General features: G+C 40.7%; 2 protein-coding genes across 3 annotated transcripts; both read right to left on the bottom strand.

Moving 5' to 3' along the window:
• Positions 1–23: 23 nt before the first annotated feature.
• Positions 24–4,387, bottom strand: LOC122879303 (extracellular calcium-sensing receptor-like). Of its 2 annotated transcripts, none has more exons than XM_044203269.1 (6): positions 3,971–4,387; positions 3,364–3,661; positions 2,406–3,200; positions 1,953–2,180; positions 1,645–1,768; positions 24–1,286 (listed from the first exon to the last, which is right to left on the bottom strand). In XM_044203269.1, the coding sequence occupies exons 1-6, from the start codon at positions 4,282–4,284 to the stop codon at positions 373–375; spliced, it is 2,673 nt and encodes an 890-aa protein (XP_044059204.1). In that variant the 5' UTR covers positions 4,285–4,387; the 3' UTR covers positions 24–372. The 2 variants fall into 2 exon arrangements, with proteins under 2 accessions (XP_044059204.1, XP_044059205.1); XM_044203270.1 differs by having other exon boundaries at positions 2,898–3,200; positions 3,971–4,381.
• A 1,425-nt stretch (positions 4,388–5,812) lies between these two features.
• Positions 5,813–11,216, bottom strand: LOC122879362 (extracellular calcium-sensing receptor-like). The gene is made up of 6 exons (XM_044203372.1): positions 11,001–11,216; positions 10,487–10,784; positions 9,528–10,322; positions 9,134–9,361; positions 8,826–8,949; positions 5,813–7,067 (listed from the first exon to the last, which is right to left on the bottom strand). The coding sequence occupies exons 1-6, from the start codon at positions 11,030–11,032 to the stop codon at positions 6,154–6,156; spliced, it is 2,391 nt and encodes a 796-aa protein (XP_044059307.1). The 5' UTR covers positions 11,033–11,216; the 3' UTR covers positions 5,813–6,153.
• Positions 11,217–22,835: the final 11,619 nt, after the last annotated feature.

Below are 22,835 nucleotides of genomic sequence, written 5' to 3'. Positions count from 1 at the left end.
AACCAAACAAGTTAAGCCAAAGATGTTTTTGTTGATGAAAATGTGGATTTTATTATTTGATTACAATTTTAAAAGCTTTATTAAATGTTGTGAAATCAGTTAGCAACCAGGTATTAGACTTGTGCATTTGTTTGTACTTAATGATATATATATTGGTTGATATGATTGTTTATTATATTGTATTGAATGCTGTCATCTCAATATGTTATGTCACAAAAGAAATGATATACAATGAAAAAGCTACTACAATAGTAAAATGCAAGTCTTCGAAAAAATTAAGATAGATGTCTACTTGACGGTCTGGCTAACAAATGATTATGTAAAACTTATACTGGCACTAGAATGTCTTTGCCACCATATTATTTTAAGATCTCAAAATGATGTTGTTTCCCCCTTCCCCATCATATTCTTTTTTGTATTCTTCTCTGGTTTCAGTAAGATAATGTAACATTTTGGAATGAAAATACAAATGAGCAGTCCAAAACTTGACGCCAGAATAGCAAATATCTCCACAGCAACACTGAACTTCCCAGGAGAGCTGACATACGCTGGGATAAAAGTGATCCATACTGCGCAGAATATCAGCATGCTGAAAGTAATAAATTTGGCTTCATTGAAATTATCAGGCAGTTTCCGAGCCAGAAAAGCAAGAATAAAACATAACATGGCCAGAAGTCCTATGTACCCAAGTACAGCCCAAAAGCCTACAGCTGAGCCCAGAGCACACTCTAAGATGATTTTATCCTTGAACCCCTTAAAATTCTTAAATGGAAAAGGAGGAGAAATTGTTAACCAGAGGATACATATGACAACTTGAATAAGAGTGAAACCCAGAACACTGAGTTTCTGCTGTGCAGGCCCAAACCATTTCATCACATTACTACCTGGAAGTGTGGCCCTGAAGGCCATTAACACCACTATTGTTTTCCCCAGAACACAAGAGATACAGAGGACAAAGGTGATGCCGAATGCTGTGTGTCGCAGCATGCAGGACCACTCAGAAGGCGGGGCAATGAAGGTCAGAGAACACAGGAAACACAGACTCAAGGAGAAGAGCAGCAGGAAGCTCAGCTCAGAGTTGTTGGCCCTGACAATAGGAGTCTGCCTGTATCTGAAGAAAATGAATGCCACAACAGCAGTCATGCATGTTCCAAATAGGGAGGCTGCAGTGAGCAGTGCTCCCATAATCTCTATATATGACAGAAACTCTGCCTCCTTCTTTACACAGGCATCTCTTCTTTCATTTGACCAGAACTCAGGGTGGCATCGCACACAGGTGATAGAATCTGAAAAATAATATTGAAGCAGGTGTTAGACTTGCTCATTATTGTCGTTTTTGTCACTATGTTGCGTCTTATCTATGCCTACAAGAAATGCACTACTTTTGCACATTGGAACTTTAAACTTGATATTCATTTCCAAGATTATGCATACATTTATGTAGCTGATTTCAGATTTATGTATCAGTATATGTAGGATATTTGATACATTGAATTTAGATGTAATAATATTGATTTTTGGATTGATTAAAAAACTACACACTTACTGTATAATCCCTGCTGTAACTTCCCCCATGCTTTTGAACCCATGTAAACATGCCAGTTTTTAGACTTTTGTTTTGTCTTGCATTAAATATTACTATACCTGTAGTGTTGCTTATTTCTCCATCTGCACATCTTAAACAGTCATAGCAGCAGACAGGCTTTCCTTTCTGCAGAACCTTGCGAGTTCCTGGGGGACATTTCTCACTGCAAACTGACAAAGGCACCTGCATGAACAAAACAACTATGAGAAAAATTAATGGGCATTCACTTTGACAAGGTGTTATCTTTACAAGCATTTTTTTTATTAGTTGTGATGCATCAAAACTAAACATTATGATTATAACAATACGATTATAACAATTCAAATAGACTGTCATTAACAATTACAGTGATCACAAGGTAGCTTACCTGTTGTGAATTCTGTGTCCAAATTAAAGACTTATTTTGCAGATTCAGCTGTTTGTCTGCAGGTAAAGATGCATCATGAAGACCAACTGTGACAAATTCCACAATGCCATTTTCTGTTGGCTGCCAGTTTATAATTTCATACTTTGCTGCTGGGTCTCCATTCTCATTAAAGTAAACCTCATCTCCTTCCTTTGTTTTGAAGTGAATCTTTCTTATGTGCTGTAAAATCTAAGAAAATATACATCATTGCGGATCATTATCTGACAAACATTTTGTCGGCCTATTGTCTCAACAACATGAAAGACAGACTGCAACATTTGTTTTTTAAAATATAAACCATTTTATTTGTAATATGACTTAATGTAAAAACTATAATTTAAGTCAGTCACAAAACAGTCTGGATGAATTGCTGCTCGGGTGTGAAAAAGATATAATCTTTGGTGTATGACTCACCAGGAATGGATCTAGCTGCAACTTGTTGTTACATGTTTTATTACAGCTGAGAATACTGTGAAGTGCGTGGGCCACAGCATACACTCCTTTATAGACATTGTTAAAGATAGGCATGAGTGACATATCAGTAAAGCTGTTTTGCTCTCCAGTCAGATTTTCATGTCCAGTACATTCTCTCTGATTCCCTGCTGATGACTTTGACTGCTTGAACTTGCAGCTAAATAATGTCTCCCAAAACTCTGTAAACATTTCATTACTAGATGTATTAAGCGGCTTCACATCCAATATGAACTCTCTCATGCCACTGACATGTGCTTTGGGGATGGACAGGCCTATGGCACCATCCAGAATGTGATGCCTATCCATGGCTGCAGTTTGGGAATCAAAGATCCAGCCCTCACTGCCTACCCACTGGTATCCAGTCAAGTTGTGGTGAGACAACGCGTGTATTAGCACATCCATATCTATGTGTGAGAGGAAAGTGACAATCACCTTGGAAGTGGAAGACTTGATAATGTCAATTATCTTTTGTATTTTCTCTGGTGGATCTGTTCTAAAGAAAGAAACAGAGTACTCTAGACAGATGCCCAGCTGCTGGGCGGTTTCTGTGAATGTGGCCATGCCATTGTTGCCATAATCATCATTTGTTCTAATAGCTCCAACCCAAGTCCAACCAAAGTGCTTGACCAGCTGGGCCAGGGCTCTGCTCTGGTAGTAGTCACTGGGTATTGTTCTGAGGAAGGATGGGTACTTGGTTTTATCACTGAGACAAGCACAAGTAGCAAAGTGGCTGATCTAAAAGAAAAAAAGAAATTGTATCCCAAGATAAAGATATAAAATATAAAACATTTACATACCACGCTTCATTTCTTTTAAACCCCATGTTGCTAGCTGGAAGAATTACAGAAAAATTATTATTTTTCACAAATATAATTTCATTTTTACAAATCTTACTTACCAGTGGGATATGAAAGGGTCCGATGACAGTAGCTATAGCCATGCAAGGAGAGGAAGAGGTCTCTCCCATAATGGCCTGCACTTGGGCCGGTCTGGTACATGGTGCCTCAGAGGGTGCAGATACCACTTCATTACCATTAGCCAAGGCCAGTGCAACCCTCACACCTCTGGCAATGGAGCTACAAACATCATATAACTTATAGCCCAGAGAGATGCCAGGCAGTAGGTCTGTGCTGTTATTAATCTCCTCTATGGCAAAGAGCATAGCCTGGGCATACTGGAACTCTCTGAAATTCAAACTTGATGAGGACAGTTATACATAGTTGGAATTGTAAACAATTTGTGCCTGAAATAGAAACAATAGCATATAATTGAAAGCATTTGATGTTATTAATCCACATACCAAGGAATATTTCTTACTTTAATAATCAGTTTAATAACCTTTTTTTGTACCTGTTTTGTATCTGTACTCACTTCCTCTTAGACATTTTAAATTTAAATTTTAATTTCAGTTTAATAACCTTTTTTTGTACCTGTTTTGTATCTGTACTCACTTCCTCTTAGACATTTTAAATTTAAATTGATTTCTATGATATAACCTAATTTACCTTGTGCATTGCAGTGGCAGTGGTTTGTGCATGTAGGTATCCTGTCTATCTTTCCAACTGCTGTGGAAAGAGAAGATTCCCCCCAACATAATGTCCCCATCCTTAGATAGCTGGGGGTTCTCAGGATCCCCTCTCCGCCTGCACACCAGCTCCTCAGCCTGAGAGACAGAGGCCACCAACAAGAGCTGTAAGAGTGCCCAACCCTTCTCTGGCCACCTCTGTGTGAACGTCATACTGTCGAAGAGAGCTAAACCACTGGGTGGCATCACACGTACCTTAATGTAAATCAAAAGCTTGCACTGATATTTATACATTTTGGAGCAGCATATAACATAATAATACAACAGTGATGTTTTATCTCTGTGGACCTACAAGGTGGGGTGAGTGGAGGGAGGTGGCCAAACAGAAAAAGAGTTTTAAATATCTTAACTGTATATGTTATCATCCATCCATCCATTTTCTACCGCTTGGTCCCGTCAGGGGTCGCGGGTGACTGGAGCCTATCCCAGTGACTTTGGGCCTTAGGCAGGGTACACCCTGGACAGTGGCCAACTCGTCGCAGGGCTAACACAGACACAGACAAGGACAGACAACCATTCACTCTCACATTCATTCAATACGGGCAATTTAGAGTTATCAATTAACCTACACATGCATGTCTTTGGACGGTGGGAGGAAGCCGGAGAACCCGGAGAGAACCCACGGTAACACGGGGAGGACATGCAGACTCCACTCCAGAGATTGTGTGATGTTGGTCCGGTCCGGGAATCGATCCCACGAACCCACGATCTCCTTATTGGGAGGCAGGAGCTTTAGCCGCTCTGCCACCGTGCACCCTATATGTTATCAGATAAAAATAATATTCAATTGTGCTGTACAAAAGATTTCACTCTTTTACATTAAGATTTTAACATTATTGTGTTGCAATTTATACTTGAAAAACAATGCAGGATGAAGTTAATAAAAAGTAGAGAAAATTTGACTTTTTTGGCTCACTGAAATACCCCACAACAGTACAGTCTTTTTACAATGTATTAACTTATTTTTTTGGGGCCATTTGGGGACAGTGCAACAAGCTTTAAACACAACATTATCACCTTATAAAGTTGATATGGCTAACATGTAAGTAATTTCATGTGTTAGCTTATTAACACATCAAGCAGACGCAGCACAATGTTAGCATTCATTTTGTTTGTGTCCACCTGGTGAATGTAAGTCCAATATTCACTATCCTCTTAGCTCTGTTTTGGTCTCCACCAACAATTTAGAACTATGTTCACTAGCGACTAACTTTGTCTGTGTGACATTTGGTGATGTGCAGGTAGCATACAGTGGGATTTTAGATTTGTTTTGCTGAATATAGCCTGTTGTAGCTGAGAATCAAAACAGTAAAGTTACAGGCTATAACACCAAAACAGAGCAACAGAGACAGGCTGGTGTGACGAAAAATAGAATGAAATCATATATATTTTTATGTCACAAATATAGTACAAAATACACAAACCATTTAAAATAAATAGGCCTACCAATACATGCTTTTTGCATTTTTGTACTTCTGGAATTGTCTGAAATGTGTTAATTACATAATCCTGCTCTGTGCGAAATTAAAAGATGCCTCCAACAACAAGGTCGCCATCTTGGGCCAGTTCAGCTGGTTGTGCTGCAGCCTTGCAGTTGGCACATAGAGTCTCGCTTATCGCTTCATTAGCAGAACCAAGGGGAGCAGCCTCAACAATGGCATAGCTCTGCTCTTCAAACCTGGCCAATCAGCTCTACAGCTCATGCCAGGGTTTTGTACACATTTAACAACAAGAGGGGAGTCAACAAGTTAAACCAAAGACATTTTTGTTTGTGAAATTGTGGATTTTAATGTTTGATTGCAATTTCATAAACTATATTAAATGTTGTGAAATCAGTTAGGAATTAGGTATCAGGCCTGTGCATTTGTTTGTACTTAATCATATATGTATTGGTTGATATGATTGTAATTTACATTGTATTAAATGCTGTCATCTCAATATGCTATGTCACAAAAGAAATGATATACAGGGGAAAAAAGCACTACAGTATTACAATACAAGTCTTCAATAAAATTAAGACTTCTACTTGACAGTCTGGTTAACAAATTATGTAAAAATTATAATGCCACTAGAACGTCTTTGCCACCATATTATTTAAAGTTTTCAGAAGGATTTTGGTGCCCCCTTCCCCATCATATTCTTTTTTGTATTCTTCTCTGGTTTCAGTAAGATAATGTAACATTTTGGAATGAAAATACAAATGAGCAGTCCAAAACTTGACGCCAGAATAGCAAATATCTCCACAGCAACACTGAACTTCCCAGGAGAGCTGACATACGCTGGGATAAAAGTGATCCATACTGTGCAGAATATCAGCATGCTGAAAGTGATAAATTTGGCTTCATTGAAATTATCAGGCAGTTTCCGAGCCAGAAAAGCAAGAATAAAACATAACATGGCCAGAAGTCCTATGTACCCAAGTACAGCCCAAAAGCCTACAGCTGAGCCCAGAGCGCACTCTAAGATGATTTTATCCTTGAACCCCTTAAAATTCTTAAATGGAAAAGGAGGAGAAATTGTTAACCAGAGGATACATATGACAACTTGAATAAGAGTGAAACCCAGAACACTGAGTTTCTGCTGTGCAGGCCCAAACCATTTCATCACATTACTACCTGGAAGTGTGGCCCTGAAGGCCATTAACACCACTATTGTTTTCCCCAGTACACAAGAGATACAGAGGACAAAGGTGATGCCGAATGCTGTGTGTCGCAGCATGCAGGACCACTCAGAAGGCCGGCCGATGAAGGTCAGAGAACACAGGAAACACAGACTCAAGGAGAAGAGCAGCAGGAAGCTCAGCTCAGAGTTGTTGGCTCTGACAATAGGAGTCTGCCTGTATCTGAAGAAAATGAATGCCACAACAGCAGTCATGCATGTTCCAAATAGGGAGGCTGCAGTGAGCAGTGCTCCCATAATTTCTTCATATGACAGAAACTCTGCCTCCTTCTTTACACAGGCATCTCTTCTCTCATTTGACCAGAACTCAGGGTGGCATTGCACACAGGTGATAGAATCTGAAAAATAATATTGAAGCAGGTGTTAGACTTGCTCAATACATTTGCCTTTTTTTTGTCTCTATGTTGCGTCTTTTCTGTATCTACAAGACAGACACCACACCAGATTACCAGACAAAAAATGGATAACCTCATGAAAGCTACAAGGTATCATCATGAAAAGTGTGGATATTATAAGTACAAGATACAGCATAAAGAGGTATTATTCATATTTTTTGTTCATTTGTTTCATTTTCTTTCTTAATAACTAAACATTATATATTTTCTAGAAATGTATCATGCTGTTGCGTTTTTCAAATTTCAATGTTTAATGCTGTAGCAAAACTATAATTTAATTCACTATCAATGCATTTATTTGATTGACATTAACTCTCTGCATGCTGCAGATATCACTAGGAGGAGATAAGAAAATGCCAACACGTCCTCATACCTAAATGACAGAATAGGTTGCTTGCCAATGACTCCCAAAATGACATATATGACCAATGGAGAGTAACAGCGACAGGCGTACTGGACCTTCATTGTCATGGTAACAATAATAAACACATGGTTAACGTTGTGAAACTGTCAAAGTTTGGTTAGGTTTGGATTAAAATAAGTATGTTAGTTACGTAAGTTAAGTTACGTAGGTAAGTTATCTCACGTGACTCACCAACGTAACTTTACTTACATACGTAACTAAACTTACGTATGTAAGTAAAATAAGTCAACGTTGACTTTTGGTTTCACATGGAACACGAACAGTCTCCTGGGTGAAAGACCTGTGTTTGGTTTCACACAGGGACACGAACAGCAATCTCCCGGGTGAAAGTCCTGTGTTTTGCGACCATAAGTTAAGTTATATCATGTCACTCATTAACATAACTTTACTTATGTACGTAATAAAATAAGTCAACGTTGACTTTTGGTTTCACACAGGACATTAACAGTTGTCTCCAGGGTGAAAGTCATGTGTTTGGTTTTGTATGGGACACGAGCAGCAATCTCCTGGGTGAAAGACCTGCCTTTTACGTATGTCAGTTAAGTTACGTCTCGTCACGTGACTTAAAAACGTAACTTTACCTAACTAACATAAGTTAAAAGAAGTCAACATTGACGTTTGGTTTCACTGTGTTTGACGCATTGAGCATCTTTGCTCCTGTCATAATTACTACCAATACTAGAGGTCGCCACCTAACAATAAACGTAAATTTGGGTTGTAATGAGCTGCTTGCACAATCGACGGCTGTATTTTGGGGGATGATGATCTGGAAAATACTGTAGGTCGTTTTGTAATTTAAGTGAGCTGACCCTTTTTTGACCATTTTTTATGACTTTTTACCTATAGTTTTTTATATATTCTGATCACAATATTAATTTAATAAAGTTCTTACTTATAATTAGTGATTTCTGACCTTGTGACTCATAATGGTTGTACCAAATAATTTTCAAATTTTTAAATAAACAATGAAATTGGAGTAATTTTAAATACACTTGAGTTACATAATTGTTTTACCTTTAACTTTGATATGCATACATTCATGAAGCTGATTTCAGACTTATGTATCCGTATATGTTTAGCATTTATGATGCAATGATTGTTGATATAATGATATTGATTTTTGGTTTGCTTTAAAGACTACATAATTACTATGTAGTCCCTGCAGGAACACCCCCATGCTTTTGGAATCAGATTACAAAACTATGCCATTTCTTAAAATTGACTTGTGAACATAACTTTTAGACTTTTGTTTTGTCTTGCATTAAATATTACTACACCTGTGATGTTACTTATTTCTCCATCTGCACATCTTAAACAGTCATAGCAGCAGACAGGCTTTCCTTTCTGCAGAACCTTGCGAGTTCCTGGGGGACATTTCTCACTGCAAACTGACAAAGGCACCTGCATGAACAAAACAACTATGAGAAAAATTAATGGGCATTCACTTTGACAAGGTGTTATCTTTACAAGCATTTTTTTTATTAGTTGTGATGCATCAAAACTAAACATTATGATTATAACAATACGATTATAACAATTCAAATAGACTGTCATTAACAATTACAGTGATCACAAGGTAGCTTACCTGTTGTGAATTCTGTGTCCAAATTAAAGACTTATTTTGCAGATTCAGCTGTTTGTCTGCAGGTAAAGATGCATCATGAAGACCAACTGTGACAAATTCCACAATGCCGTTTTCTGTTGGCTGCCAGTTTATAATTTCATACTTTGCTGCTGTGTCCCCATTCTCATTAAAGTAAACCTCATCTCCTTCCTTTGTTTTGAAGTGAATCTTTCTTATGTGCTGTAAAATCTAAAAAGATATGCATCGATGTAGATCATTATCTGACAAACATTTTGTCGCCCTATTGTCTCAACGGCATGGTAGACAAACTTCAACATTTGTTTTTTTCAAAATCTAAACCATTTTTTTGTTAATGTGACTTCATGTAAAAACTTAAATTAAAGGTTAAACTCACCGTGAATGGATCTAGCTGCAGATTGTTGTTACATGTTTTATTACAGCTGAGAATATTGTGAAGTGCGTGGGCCACAGCATACACTCCTTTATAGACATTGTTAAAGATAGGCATGAGTGACATATCAGTGAAGCTGTTTTGCATTCCAGTCAAATCTTCATGTCCAGTACATTCTCTCTGATTCCTTGCTGATGACTTTGACTGCTTGAACTTACAGTTAAATAATGTCTCCCAAAACTCTGTAAACATTTCATTACTAGATGAATTGAGCGGCTTCACATCCAACATGAACTCTCTCATGCCACTGACATGTGCTTTGGGGATGGACAGGCCTATGGCACCATCCAGAATGTGATGCCTATCCATGGCTGCAGTTTGGGAATCAAAGATCCAGCTCTCACTGCCTACCCACTGGTATCCAGTCAAGTTGTGGTGAGACAACTCATATATTACCATATCCATATCCAAGTGGGAGAGGAAAGCGACAATTACCTTGGAAGTGGAAGACTTGATAACGTCAATTATCTTTTGTATTTTCTGTGGTGGATCTGTTCTAAAGAAAGAAACAGAGTACTCTAGACAGATGCCCAGCTGCTGGGCGGTTTCTGTGAATGTGGCCATGCCATTGTTGCCATAATCATCATTTGTTCTAATAGCTCCAACCCAAGTCCAACCAAAGTGCTTGACCAGCTGGGCCAGGGCTCTGCTCTGGTAGTAGTCACTGGGTATTGTTCTGAGGAAGGATGGGTACTTGGTTTTATCACTGAGACAAGCACAAGTAGCAAAGTGGCTGATCTAAAAGAAAAAAAGAAATTATATCCCAAGATGTAAAGTTAAAAAATTACATACAACACTTCATTTCTTTTAAACCCCATTTTTCTATGATCAACTGGAAGAATTACAGAATAATAATAAGTATTTTTCACAAATCTAATTTCATTTCTACAAATCTTACCCACCATCGGAATATGAAAGGGTCCGATGACAGTAGCTATAGCCATACAAGGAGAGGAAGATGTCTCTCCCATAATGGCCTGCACATGGGCACGTCTGGTACATGGTGCCTCAGAGGGTGCAGATACCACTTCATTACCATTAGCCAAGGCCAGTGCAACCCTCACACCTCTGGCAATGGAGCCACAGACATCATATATCTTATAGCCCAGAGAGATGCCAGGCAGTAGGTCTGTGCTGTTATTAATCTCCTCTATGGCAAAGAGCATAGCCTGGGCAAACTGGAACTCTCTGAAATGCAAACTTGATGTGGACAGTTATAAATAGTTGGAATTGCAAACAATTTGTCCTTGAAATAGAAACAATAGCATATAGATTAAAGCATTTGATCGTATTAATAAACATAACTTTCTTACTTTAATGCTCAAATTTGACAACCTTTTTTGTACCTGTTTTGTACCTGTACTCACTTCCTCTTACATATTTTTAATCTAAAAATATTTTTAAGGTATAATTTACCTGGTGCATTGCAGTGGCAGTGGTTTGTGCATGTAGGTATCCTGTCTGTCTTTCCACCTGCTGTGGAAAGAGAAGATTCCCCCCAATATAATGTCCCCATCCTTAGATAGCTGGGGGTTCTCAGGATCCCCTCTCCGCCTGCACACCAGCTCCTCAGACTGAGAGACAGAGGCCACCAACAAGAGCTGTAAGAGTGCCCAACCCTTCTCTGGCCACCTCTTTGTGAACGTCATACTGTCGAAAGAGAGCTAAACCACTAACCATAACCCTAATTCTACCTTAATGTAAATCAAAAGCTTGCACTGGTATTTATACATTTTGGAGCAGCATGAAAAATAATAATAGAATAGTGATGTTTTATATCTGTGGACCCACAAATAGGACATGAGGGAGGTGCCCAAAAAGAAAAGGTTTTTTGGGCCTTAGTCTATTTTAAATATCTTAACTGTATATGTTAACCGATAAGAATATAATTTGTGCTGTACAAAAGGTTTCCCTTTTTTACATTAACATTTTACATTTTTGGAGGCACAATTGATTATTGAATTTATATGGCTATGAGACAATCTCTGCCTGACACTGAGATTTTATGAGTAACAAATCAAACTAACTCATGGGAGCAGCAGTTTGGCTTTCACATTACTGTAAAAGTCTCCTAAAATGACTAGTTCTAATTGGCACTACATACACACATATGTTTTTCCAATCTGTGTAGACCAAGGTTTAAGATAACAAGCATGCATGCTCTATGTTCTCCATTCTCTCTCTCTCTCTCTCACACACACACACACTCTTTTCATATGAAAAGCACTCAGTAAGATTCTGCAGTAAGCTGTAAGTACTTTTTGATTAAGAGTTACAATATTAGCCTTTTAGCTGCTAAATCACAATTTATCCCCATACATTCCACCCTTTTGACACAAAATGGCAACAATAACATGGAGAAATATATTCAAGAATTACCAAGAGATAAAACCAAAATCTAAAACTTAAAAATTCCAATTCCAATAAGATAATGCTGGTTAAACAGCAATGCAAATACTTCACTTTTTATGACAATAAGGAAAAACTATCTTCTGATACAATCAAGCATAATTCAAATGTCACACAACACAGGAAAGCGACAATCACCTTGGAAGTGGAAGCCTTGATAATGTCAACTATCTTTTGAATTTTGTCTGGTGGATCTGTTCTAAAGACAGATACAGAGTACTCTAGACAGATGCCCAGCTGCTGGGTCGTTTCTGTGAATGTAACCATGCCAATATTGCCGTAATCATCATTTATTCTAATAGCTCCAACCCAAGTCCAACCAAAGAGCTTGACCAATTGGGCCAGGGCTCTGCTCTGGTAGTAGTCACTGGGTATTATTTGAGGCCTTAGCCTATTTCAAATATCTTCACTGTATATGTTATCATTTATTTGTGCTGTACAAAAGGTTGACCTTTTTTACATTAACATTTTAACATTATGGAAGCACAATTTATTCTTTAATTTATAACTGCAATGTAAACATTGAAAAATAATGCAGGAAGAAGGTGATGTAAAGCTGAGAAAAGTACAGTCTTCTGATTTTTTTTTTTTTTTTTTTGTTTTGTGGGCCACTTGGGGGCAGTGCAACAAGCTGTAAACACAATATTATCACCTTGTAAAGTTAATATGGCTCTCATGTTATCAATTACATGGGTTAGCTTATATATACACATGGGTGTAGGAGTATTGAAAATGTGGGTGGGACAATGTAACAGGGGGGTCTGACGGTATAATTTCCTGTATTCTGGTGCCTGGTTTGATACTTTTATTTGGTTATACTAGCATGAGAAAAATTATGGGTCATTTAATTTTATATAGGGGAAGTGTTTGGCAACATCACATATTTGAAGACATAAAAATGTCTTCAAAGAAATTGATTTGATGACTAATTCAGAGCCATCTTTAATAATAACCACTCATTGTTTATTTAAACTTGAGGATGTCTTTCAATTTCTGTTAAATAAATTCCTTATGCTATCAAATCAGTGAGTAAAGTAGAGAGGACAACTGTAAAGCTATCAAAGCAACAGAATCAAGAAGGCTACAAGCAACAGGTGAAGAAAACATTTAGTTAAATGCCAAGCTTTAATTAAAAGGAAAATTCAGCAAATTTTAAGCGAATGTGCAGTCAGTCTTGCTGGTATATGTAGTGTTGGGAATTAGTTCATTTGTGGGACTTTAACTGAACTTTTTTTTATGAGACCACATGCTCTTTTGTTCTGTAAACAAAGGAAAGCCATATAACTCCCACAATCCTCCAGACCTCACACTTACGGTAGGTGTGAACTTCCCCCATGGACCCAGCTTCCAGCTACCATTGGTCAGTCTGACCTGTGCCGTCACCAGGTCAATAAAAGGTCTTTTTTCTCCTCGCTCTCTTTTCTCCTCACTCTCACGCCCAGACCCAATGGTTCGCTGAACCTTGGACAAATGATTAGGCCGCAACACAAGCGCCTGCATTTGTCTTAAGATTCCTGGTCAGCGAACAGCTAACGGAGAGTAAACAATCTCTCTTTCCACCCGCATCTGCTCGCCTCTCGGACCGGAGACCAGGACCAGTCTGAAGTAGCTTACCGAAGAGCTAACTTTGAGGAGAACAACAGACAGAATGACCGGTTCCTCCATCTACATAAACAGACTGCGCAGCATGACTCCCTGCCTGGCTCATCCACGTGGCCAGTTAACAGCAGCACGCCAAAGCTATTCTTCCTTCACGGACTGGTAACTGGGCATAGCATAGAGTAACAGTGTACATGGCTAAGCACAGGACTGTTTAATTAATGTAACGTTACATTGTATTGATTTATTTTTTTGAGGCTTATTGTTGTGATGTGCTTACCCCTGTTAGGATTTGGTAGCCACATGCTAAGTTGAAGTGAGTTATCGTTATGCTTCACATAGACAGAGTCTTTTCATGCTAACTAACTCTCTTCAAACTGGGCACTATTATCCTACATCCATCACACACACGCACTCCGATTTGGCCTAAAACACAACCAGACACACTGAGAGGACATTTAAAGTTCCCGCTACAAATGTTTCTGTCATAGTTTAGTCACATCTCTCCTCCTATCCTTGTGTACTCTATTGTAGCTCTCCCCTTCCTGTGTTCCTTGTCAATCCTCTGTTTGTCTCTTGGTGCGTGTGTGTGTACTGGCCTGGGCAGGGCGCTCTGGTCTTCCCTCCTGCTGCTGATCACCGGCACACCTGATGTTCATCACCCAATCAACCTCACAGTATATCTACCCGGCTCTACCATATAATCAGCGCCAGATCGTCTCAGTGCATTATTGCGGTACCTTCGCTACGGCCTAAATCTCGACTCAGCTAAATCCTTCTGGTTGCTCGTTTTTTTGGCTCCTGTGTGACCTGATCTCTGCAGTCTCCTGTCCAGCTGCCTTTCCTGCTCTGCCTACCACGCTACCTAAGCCATCTCCAGAACATTCTCTCCCCGCCTCCATCCTCTGAGCCTTGCCGGTCCTCCGCGGGCTGCATCAGAAATTTTCCCCACTTGCTCCAAGGAACTACACATGCCTCGCCCGCTCTGGAGGAGCATTTCTCTACCAGTGATCTTTTGTCATATTTAAATTTAGACAGTTTGAACTGACGATCCACTTCTCCCCCTCGCTGTGTCCTGCCTTTGGGTCTTTTAGATCGTGAAACACAACAGTTTATTTTGTTCTGAACACGTGTTCATGCTCGTGCATGCGAGGCAGGACAATATATATATAGCCTAGCAGCACAAATGAACCAGCTGCTAAGAGATGGGACGCACCCTGAATGGCTTACCGAAGGGCGCACAATCCTGATCCTGAAGGATCCCGCAAAGGGTGCAGTCCCATCCAACTATCGGCCAATAACCTGTCTCTCCACAACATGGAAGCTCATGTCAGGCATCATCGCGGCTAAGATAAGTGGACACATGGATCAATACATGAGCAAAGCACAGAAGGGCATTGGCAGAGGAACCAGAGGAGCCAAACACCAACTGCTGGTTGACAGAACAGTCACCCAAGACTGCAGAGCCCAACACACTAACCTGTGCACTGCCTGGATTGATTACAAGAAAGCATATGACTCAATGCCGCACACATGGATCACTGAATGCTTAGAGATGTACAACATCAACAGGACTCTAGGAGACTTCATTGCAAACTCGATGAGGCTCTGGAAAACCACCCTTGAGGCCAATGGCAAGCCACTTGCACAAGGATCCATCAAATGTGGCATATACCAAGGAGATGCTCTGTCCCCACTGCTGTTCTGCATAGGTCTGAACCCCCTCAGCCAAATAATCAACAAGACTGGCTATGGATACCGACTCAGGAACGGGGCCACCATCAGTCACCTCCTCTACATGGATGACATCAAGCTATACGCTAAGAGCGAGCGGGACATCGACTCACTGATCCACACCACCAGGATCTACGGCTCTGACATTGGGATTACATTCGGGCTTGAGAAGTACAGTCGAATGGTGACAAAGAGAGGGAAGGTAGTCCACACAGATGGGGTCTCACTCCCAGAAGGAACAATTGCAGACATTGAGGATGGTTACAAGTACCTTGGAATACCACAGGCAAATGGCAACCTCGAAGAGGTAACAAGGAAGACAGCAACGGCCAAATACCTCCAACGAGTAAGGCAAGTCCTAAGAAGTCAGCTCAATGGCAAGAACAAGGCCCAGGCAATAAACAGCTACGCCCTGCCAGTGATCAGATACCCTGCGGGAATAATAAGGTGGCCAAAGGAAGAGATACAGACCACAGACGTTAAGACGCGAAAGCTCCTCACCATGCATGGATTGTTCCATCCCAAATCCAGCACCCTGAGACTGTACGCTAGCCGTAAGGAAGGCTGCCGTGGACTAGTGAGTGTGAGAGCCACTATCCAGGATGAATATATATATATATATTCTTTCTAGTGCACACCCAGAAACAATGCTCACTTTCTCTTACACACAGACAAACCCTTGTGTTCTTTAGTTAGTACAGTTTAGTTATATTTCATATTGTGCTATTTGCTATAATTATCTTTCAATAAATGCTTGTGTATACTTATGCTGGTTTTTTAATGTTGCACAAGAGTGAATAATTTGCCAACCTCTTCCATGTTGAAATCCAAATCCTTTAACCTACTAGCTATTAATGGTCATTAATTGAAGCAATAAATTCCTCAGTGCATGCTACATTGACTGAGAAAGCTAACTTTGCAAAGTAGTTCTTCCTGCATCCATTGATGTAATTGGAGGCATGGAAGAACTACAAGCGATTTCAGCTTGGATTTCTAGCTTCTGCATTCTGGGTAGCCAGGGGGCGTGCTCTAGATGCTGCACAAAAACAGAACTTCCTTGTTGTCTTTGCTTGTATTGCAAACTAGCTACGTTTCCAACAGTGAAAATGGCATCCCAAAATAAGTATGTGTGCAAAGGATGTTATGGGCGAAGATACATTTTACAGTGTTTTTGCTGACTGATTCAAGCCAGAGTATACGCTAAACAAATGCAGCGGAGAGAGGCCATGGCTGCAGCTGCATTAGCCATGTAAGTGGATACTGTAGCTGGCGGGAACCAGAAACTGAATCATTCTGCTGCAATGAATTTCAGGGCAGTTTTTGTTGGATGATGTCACCAATGCCAACCCCCCATGTGTGTATTACTATGCCTTTACCCCTCACTTGGACAAAGGTGTGCTGGATACCTTCATGATCCTGAAGATAAACTCAAAAAGACAACCAAGACCAGCAGGGCTAAGAAGGCAGATGAGTATTTTTGTCACTCAACGCTATGCTTTGGCCAACAAAGTAATCAGCTAATGTTATAGGTCTCGGGCAGTACTCCGGGCGATAGACTAATGTTGTAATATTGAGGGAGTCAAGAGAAACTGTGTAAATGTTAAGCCTCATTTGAAGCCAACAAAATAACGAGAGTATATGTTGGATTATATGCTGGTTATCTGTTTTTTCATGTTTTGTGGAAATTTATTAATGTTAGCGCAGCAGCTAGCCAGAGCATCTTTGAGCTAGCGTTTGCGTTGTTGTTATACTGAAGCCTATTCTGCCAGTATGTGTGTGTGTGTGTGTGTGTGTGTGTGTTGCTGCTTTATGTAAATTTGCTTGATAGACATCCCTGAAGGTAACCATATAGCTATGTGTGAAAAAGAAATGGTCAAACTGCAGGAAACTTAGATTAGCATCCAGCAGCTTGTTCAGACTATTTCTAGTCTTTCTAACTACTCAAAGCGCTTCAAAGCTGTAACGTTAGTGGACAGCTGGGCAGTAAGCCTGAGGTTATCGGAAGTTTTTGGTTTAGAAGCAGTTATTGTGGTGATATTAACAGTAGAAGTGCAGCTAGACTCAGTCAGCTTTTTTGTTATATGGATATGGATAATCGCTGGGTGAGCATGGGCATCAGAAGCTCAGGCGCAATGCATCCTGGTACATTTATGCACTGCAGGCACGGCTCTGCTGACAGTGGCCCTGAGGAGAACTCGGCTTTCTGTGTCGATATATAGCATGTACTGAGGAATTTATTGCTTCACTGGACTATATTTACCATAAACACTAACTGGAGATCCACATAAAAGGTGCCAGATTTCAGAATCAGAATCAGAATCAGAAATACTTTATTGATCCCCGGGAAGGGAAACTCTTTGTTACAGTAGCTCGCCTTTACGTCAGTGCACACAGGAGAAAGTACTAGAAAACGATATGATACACTATAAACACTATAAAACAGGTCAGAAATAAATTAAGTATCATGTCGGTATAAGTATAAGATAAACTAAGTGTCGAGTACCAAGTGGGTTTACTGGTTGATGGTGAAGTACAGTATAAAATACAATGTCACTAATTATGTAATAAATAATAGTAATAAGCAGAGGTGCATGTACTGTCGAGAGTAATTGAGGTATATAGTATCAGTAACAATAAATAAGAAAAACTAACAAGGGAAAACTAATATTGCACGGGAGTAGTAAACAGAATATTGCACAATTATTATTAATTATGGCGGAGATATAATGCTCAATGTCCAGTTTAGTGACCTAGGGTCAAACAGACTAACCCTTAGAGGGAGGAGTTAAATAGTTTGATGGCCACAGGCAGGAATGACTTCCTGTGGCGCTCTATGGTGGTTTTTGGTGGGATGAGTCTTCCACTGAAGGTCCCTTTAAGTTAACAATTTCCTGAACAATTTGTGGTGACTGTATGTGACCCACCAACTCAGCTACCTGGCATCCAGTCATCAACTGGTTTCAGACGAAATCAGGTGCCTGGTGGTGAAAATACCAGTAGGCGTAGTGGTAGTGCATTTAGGCTGCAGCGGTGGGGACCACAGGTGGTGCTGGGGAAAAAAAAACGCAACGACCTGTAACGGAAAAGTTGAAAAGGAATCAACTTTTGGAGAAACGCAGTGAATTAAAACAGTAAAGTTGCGGGCTGACCAAAACAGAGCAACAGGGACAGGTATAGAATAAAATAATATATTGTAAGGAAGTTCAGACAGTAGACAGAGAGACACTAGACACTCTGTTTGTGGAACCCTTCGCTTTTTGCCTAACCATAATGAGCAGAGGCTGAATAGCTCTGGTCACAATAGTCAGCACAGTCTGCATGCAGACTAAACCTAGACCTAAACTTGCCACATTTGATGGAAATGATAACTGGGACTCTTTCTTGTTGCCATTTGAGTGCCAGGCCAGGAAGTATGGAAGGAGTGCTTCAGGCTGCATGAATGCCTAAGAGGAGCTGCGACAGTATGTCTTTTCACTGACAGAACATACAAGGGAGGATTATGTTCTCCTAGTGGACCAGCTCACTCAGTGCTTTGGAAGAAGAGACCCCCCCAACACAGTAAGAAAAATTTTGGGAGAACTTCAACAAGGTAGAGAGTCATCAGCTCACTTTGCAGAGGAGGTATGACGTCTCAACATGAGTGGATCTCCAGCTGCAAGATCAACTGGAAACTGATGCCTTAAAGAAATCAGAAAGTGGCCTATGAAGTTATGAACCGAGATCCTGCTGTGGGATGTGAAACTGAAATAAAGAATGGAGCAAGACACATTTCTTGGGTTGACGATGGAGACATTTGTACAGACCCCTCAGTATGCTGCACTGATGGACCAAGTCAAGACCCTTGTTCATATGGTAGGGAACCTACAGCTGCAGTTTGAACATGTCCAGTCTACATATGCAGAGCAAACTAGAGCAGTAACGCAACTTCCCTTGCAGCTAGAGAGAAAGCAGAGCCATCATCAGGTGCAGCCCAGCCAAATGCACTCCCACGCACCAAGCCCAATCCGTGGAGCAGCTGGTCCATGTTTTAAATGTGGAGAACCAGAAACCAACTGTTGCCCTTGCTCCTTCTCGTTTACTTCTGATTTTATCAAACTTTTAGATTCTTTTAATTTGACTCAATACGTGAAGCAGTCCAACCATGGGGCACACACTTGACCTTGTGCTCTCCAATGGTTTCTGTGTGGATGATGTGAATTTGATTGATTTTGCCGTCTCTGATCACAATGCAGTGCTCTTCCAGGTTCCACTCCTTTCTCCTGACCCAAAACCCACCACACTGATTCCCTCCCGCCCCTTGAATTCACTGTCTGTTCCTTGCTTCTGTCATGCTTTTGTCTGCCTCAAATACATTTTTTAATACCAGTAAACAATATGGCCTTTCTGTAGAGGAGCTTGTCAGTGTTTTTAACAGCTCTTGCACAAACATTCTAGATTCTGTAGCACCAGTCAGATGTAAAACACTGAAACCTTCTTCTCTGCCATGTTTAAATGAAGACTTAAGGAACTAAAGGAGACAATGCAGGCAAACATGACACTGTTTACCCCCTTTTAAAGAAGCCCTCTCTAAATCCCTCTCTTAAAAGTAATTTTAGACCCATCTCCAAGCTGCCATTTTTATCAAATATTTTAGAAACACTTGTCTCCAATCAACTGATTTCTTTTATGAATAACAATCAAATCTTTGAAAAGTTTCAATCTGGTTTCCGCTCCCAACACAGCACTGAGACTGCTCTGGTCAAGGTCACCAATGACCTACTGCTTGCAGCCGAGTCTGGCTTGTACTCCATTTTAATTTTCCTTGACCTCAGCTCAGCTTTTGACACAGTGAACCATGATATCTTAATCAACCGTCTGAAGACCTATGTTGGCATCAGTGATGTGGCTCTGGATTGGTTAATCTCCTATCTGTCGAACAGGTCCTTCTCTGTAGTGCTTGGAGATGTCTCTTCCTCTCAAGCTCCTCTATTTTGTGGGGTCCCCCAAGGATCTATTTTGGATCCCCTGCTGTTTACACTGCATATGCTACACCTGGGCCAAATCATGTGTAGTCAGGACATTGATTTCCATTGCTACGCGGATGACACCCAATTGTATGTCCCGATAAAGCCCGGTACCATGGATATGCATCCTGTATTGTGTCCTGCCTTGCCGAGATTAAAAATTGGATGTCCAGAAATGTTCTGCAATTGAATGACTCCAAATCAGAGGTAATTATAACTACCCCCTGTGGCCCTAGTACTAGCACGATTAATAATCTCTCCTCTAGTTTGATGCCTTATCTAATAATGTTCGAAAAGAGGCCTGCAACATGGTGTTATTTTTGATTCAGAATTGTCCTTTGATGCTCAGGTGACTAAAGTGGTGCAGTCTTGGTTTGCACAACTGAGACAGCTAACCAAGATCAGGTCATTCCTTTCCTCTGCAGACTTACAAAAGGTTATACATGCTTATATTTCTTCCAAACTTGACTATTGCAATGCACTTCATTCTGGTATCATCAGGCAGGTATCAAGATGGCAGCTGATACAAAACACTGCTGCCAGACATTTGTCACGTACTAACAGAAGTGACCACATTACACCGATATTTGCTGCCCTTCCCTAGTTACCTGTAAGTTTTAGAATTGATTTTAAGATTTTACTGCTTGTTTTTAAATCCTTGAATGGTCAGGCTCCTGCCTATGTCTGTGATTTGCTAACTCCCTATGAGTCTGATCGCTCCTAGAGATCCTCTGGCAGGGCCTACTTATGGTTCCAAAATCTGGACTTGTCACTAAAGTTGACAGGGCTTTTGCTGTCCGTGCCCCTCAGCTGTGGAACGCCCTGCCTGGAGATCTCGGGCAGGCAAACTCAGTATCCTCCGTTAAATCTCTTCTTAAGACTCACTTTTATCATATGGCTTTTTCTTAATCTGATGGTATTTGTTGCAATTATTGAAATGATGTTTGTTGTTTGTAGGTTTATATCTTAAGTTCTGGATCTTATTTGCTTTTATTATGTTTTTATTGTAAAGCATGTTGTAACTTTGTTTTGAAAGGTGCTATATAAGTAAAGTTATTATTATTATTCTTATTATTAAGTTCATCATTGACACTGATGCTTCGAGCCACAGTATTGGAGCTGTACTGTCGCAAAAGTGCAAGTTCTATCACATGCCAACAACCATCTCACACCAGCTCAGAAGAGGTATTGTGTCTCGGGACAGGATTTACTTGCTGTTGTCCACTACACTCATCAATTCCGCCACTACCTACTGGGCAGGAAATTCCTTCTTCGATCAGATCATGACAGTCTCACCTGGCTCTTCTTCAAATACCCTGAAGGTGAGTTTGCTTGCTGGGTGGAAGAGTTGAGCCAATATGATTTTGACATTGAGCACTGAGCAGGCCGCCAACACTCCAATGCTGATGTCATGTCAAGGTGAGCCAAGGAACACTCAAACAGATGTGATAGTTACCCAGCTGGAAAGATCTTGTCCAACCTGCCATGTCAAGGATGTAAGAACTGCCAAAGACTTCATGAGCAGTGGGAAAGGTTTGAGGTTGATGTTGATGAGTTGTGCTGCTGGCAGTGAGGTGTATCCAGTCCGGCGGTGAGACCAGTGGTGATAACATTCAATCGATTGAAACAGGCCAGCCACATGCACCTACACTGGACACTCCAGTAGTTTACTGGCTGCAGTCAATCAGCCTTGAAGAGCTTGCCAAACAACAGAAAGCTGTCCACTCCCCCCTCCACACGTGGAAAGAATCTGGGACACTCCCTACTAAAGATCAGGTAATGCTTGAGAGCCCTGCAGTGAAGATGTTCTGGCTCTACTGGCATCAGCTTATGCTGTGGCAAGGAGTTCTGTGCTACTCCTGGGAAAGAGTAGGACCCCAACACCCAACCTCGCTGTTTCTGTTTCTGGGAAGCGAAGACCCTTGAGCACCTACGCCAGAGCTATCACTGTTATGGAATGGGTAATGATGTCCATCTGTTTGTAAAGATATGCCAGCACTGCAATGCAAGTAAAGCTACAGGACCGGTGAAAACAGCCAAGCTGCAAAGCGACCAAACTAGAACACCTCTTGACCATCTCCATTTGCCCATTCCCAGTATCCAACTCTGTAAATGAGTACATTCTCATCGTAATTGACCAGTTTACTCGAGGATCGAAACCTTTCCTGTTCCTGACCAAAGTAAATGGACTGTCCTTGTATAGTCTAGTCTTCTGACCACTCAAAGTGCTTCACACTACATATCAGATTCACCCCATTCGCACACATTCATACACTGATGGCAGGTACCAACTGCTCATCAGTCCAAAGAAACTAACTCACTCACACACACTCACACAACAAAGGCACAGCCCGTGGGAGCAATTTGGGGTTCAGTATCTTGCCCAAGGACACTTCGACATGTGGCTGTGGGGGCTGAACCAACAGCAAGGAAGCTTGTGTACAACAGTATCTTGATTTGGAGCCCCCCTCGAGTTGCACACAGATCAGAGTTGCAATTTTGAGAG

Source organism: Siniperca chuatsi, linkage group LG7 (assembly GCF_020085105.1).
Source record: "Siniperca chuatsi isolate FFG_IHB_CAS linkage group LG7, ASM2008510v1, whole genome shotgun sequence".
Lineage (NCBI taxonomy): Eukaryota > Metazoa > Chordata > Actinopteri > Centrarchiformes > Sinipercidae > Siniperca > Siniperca chuatsi.
This window is presented reverse-complemented; position numbering and strand designations above follow the sequence as displayed.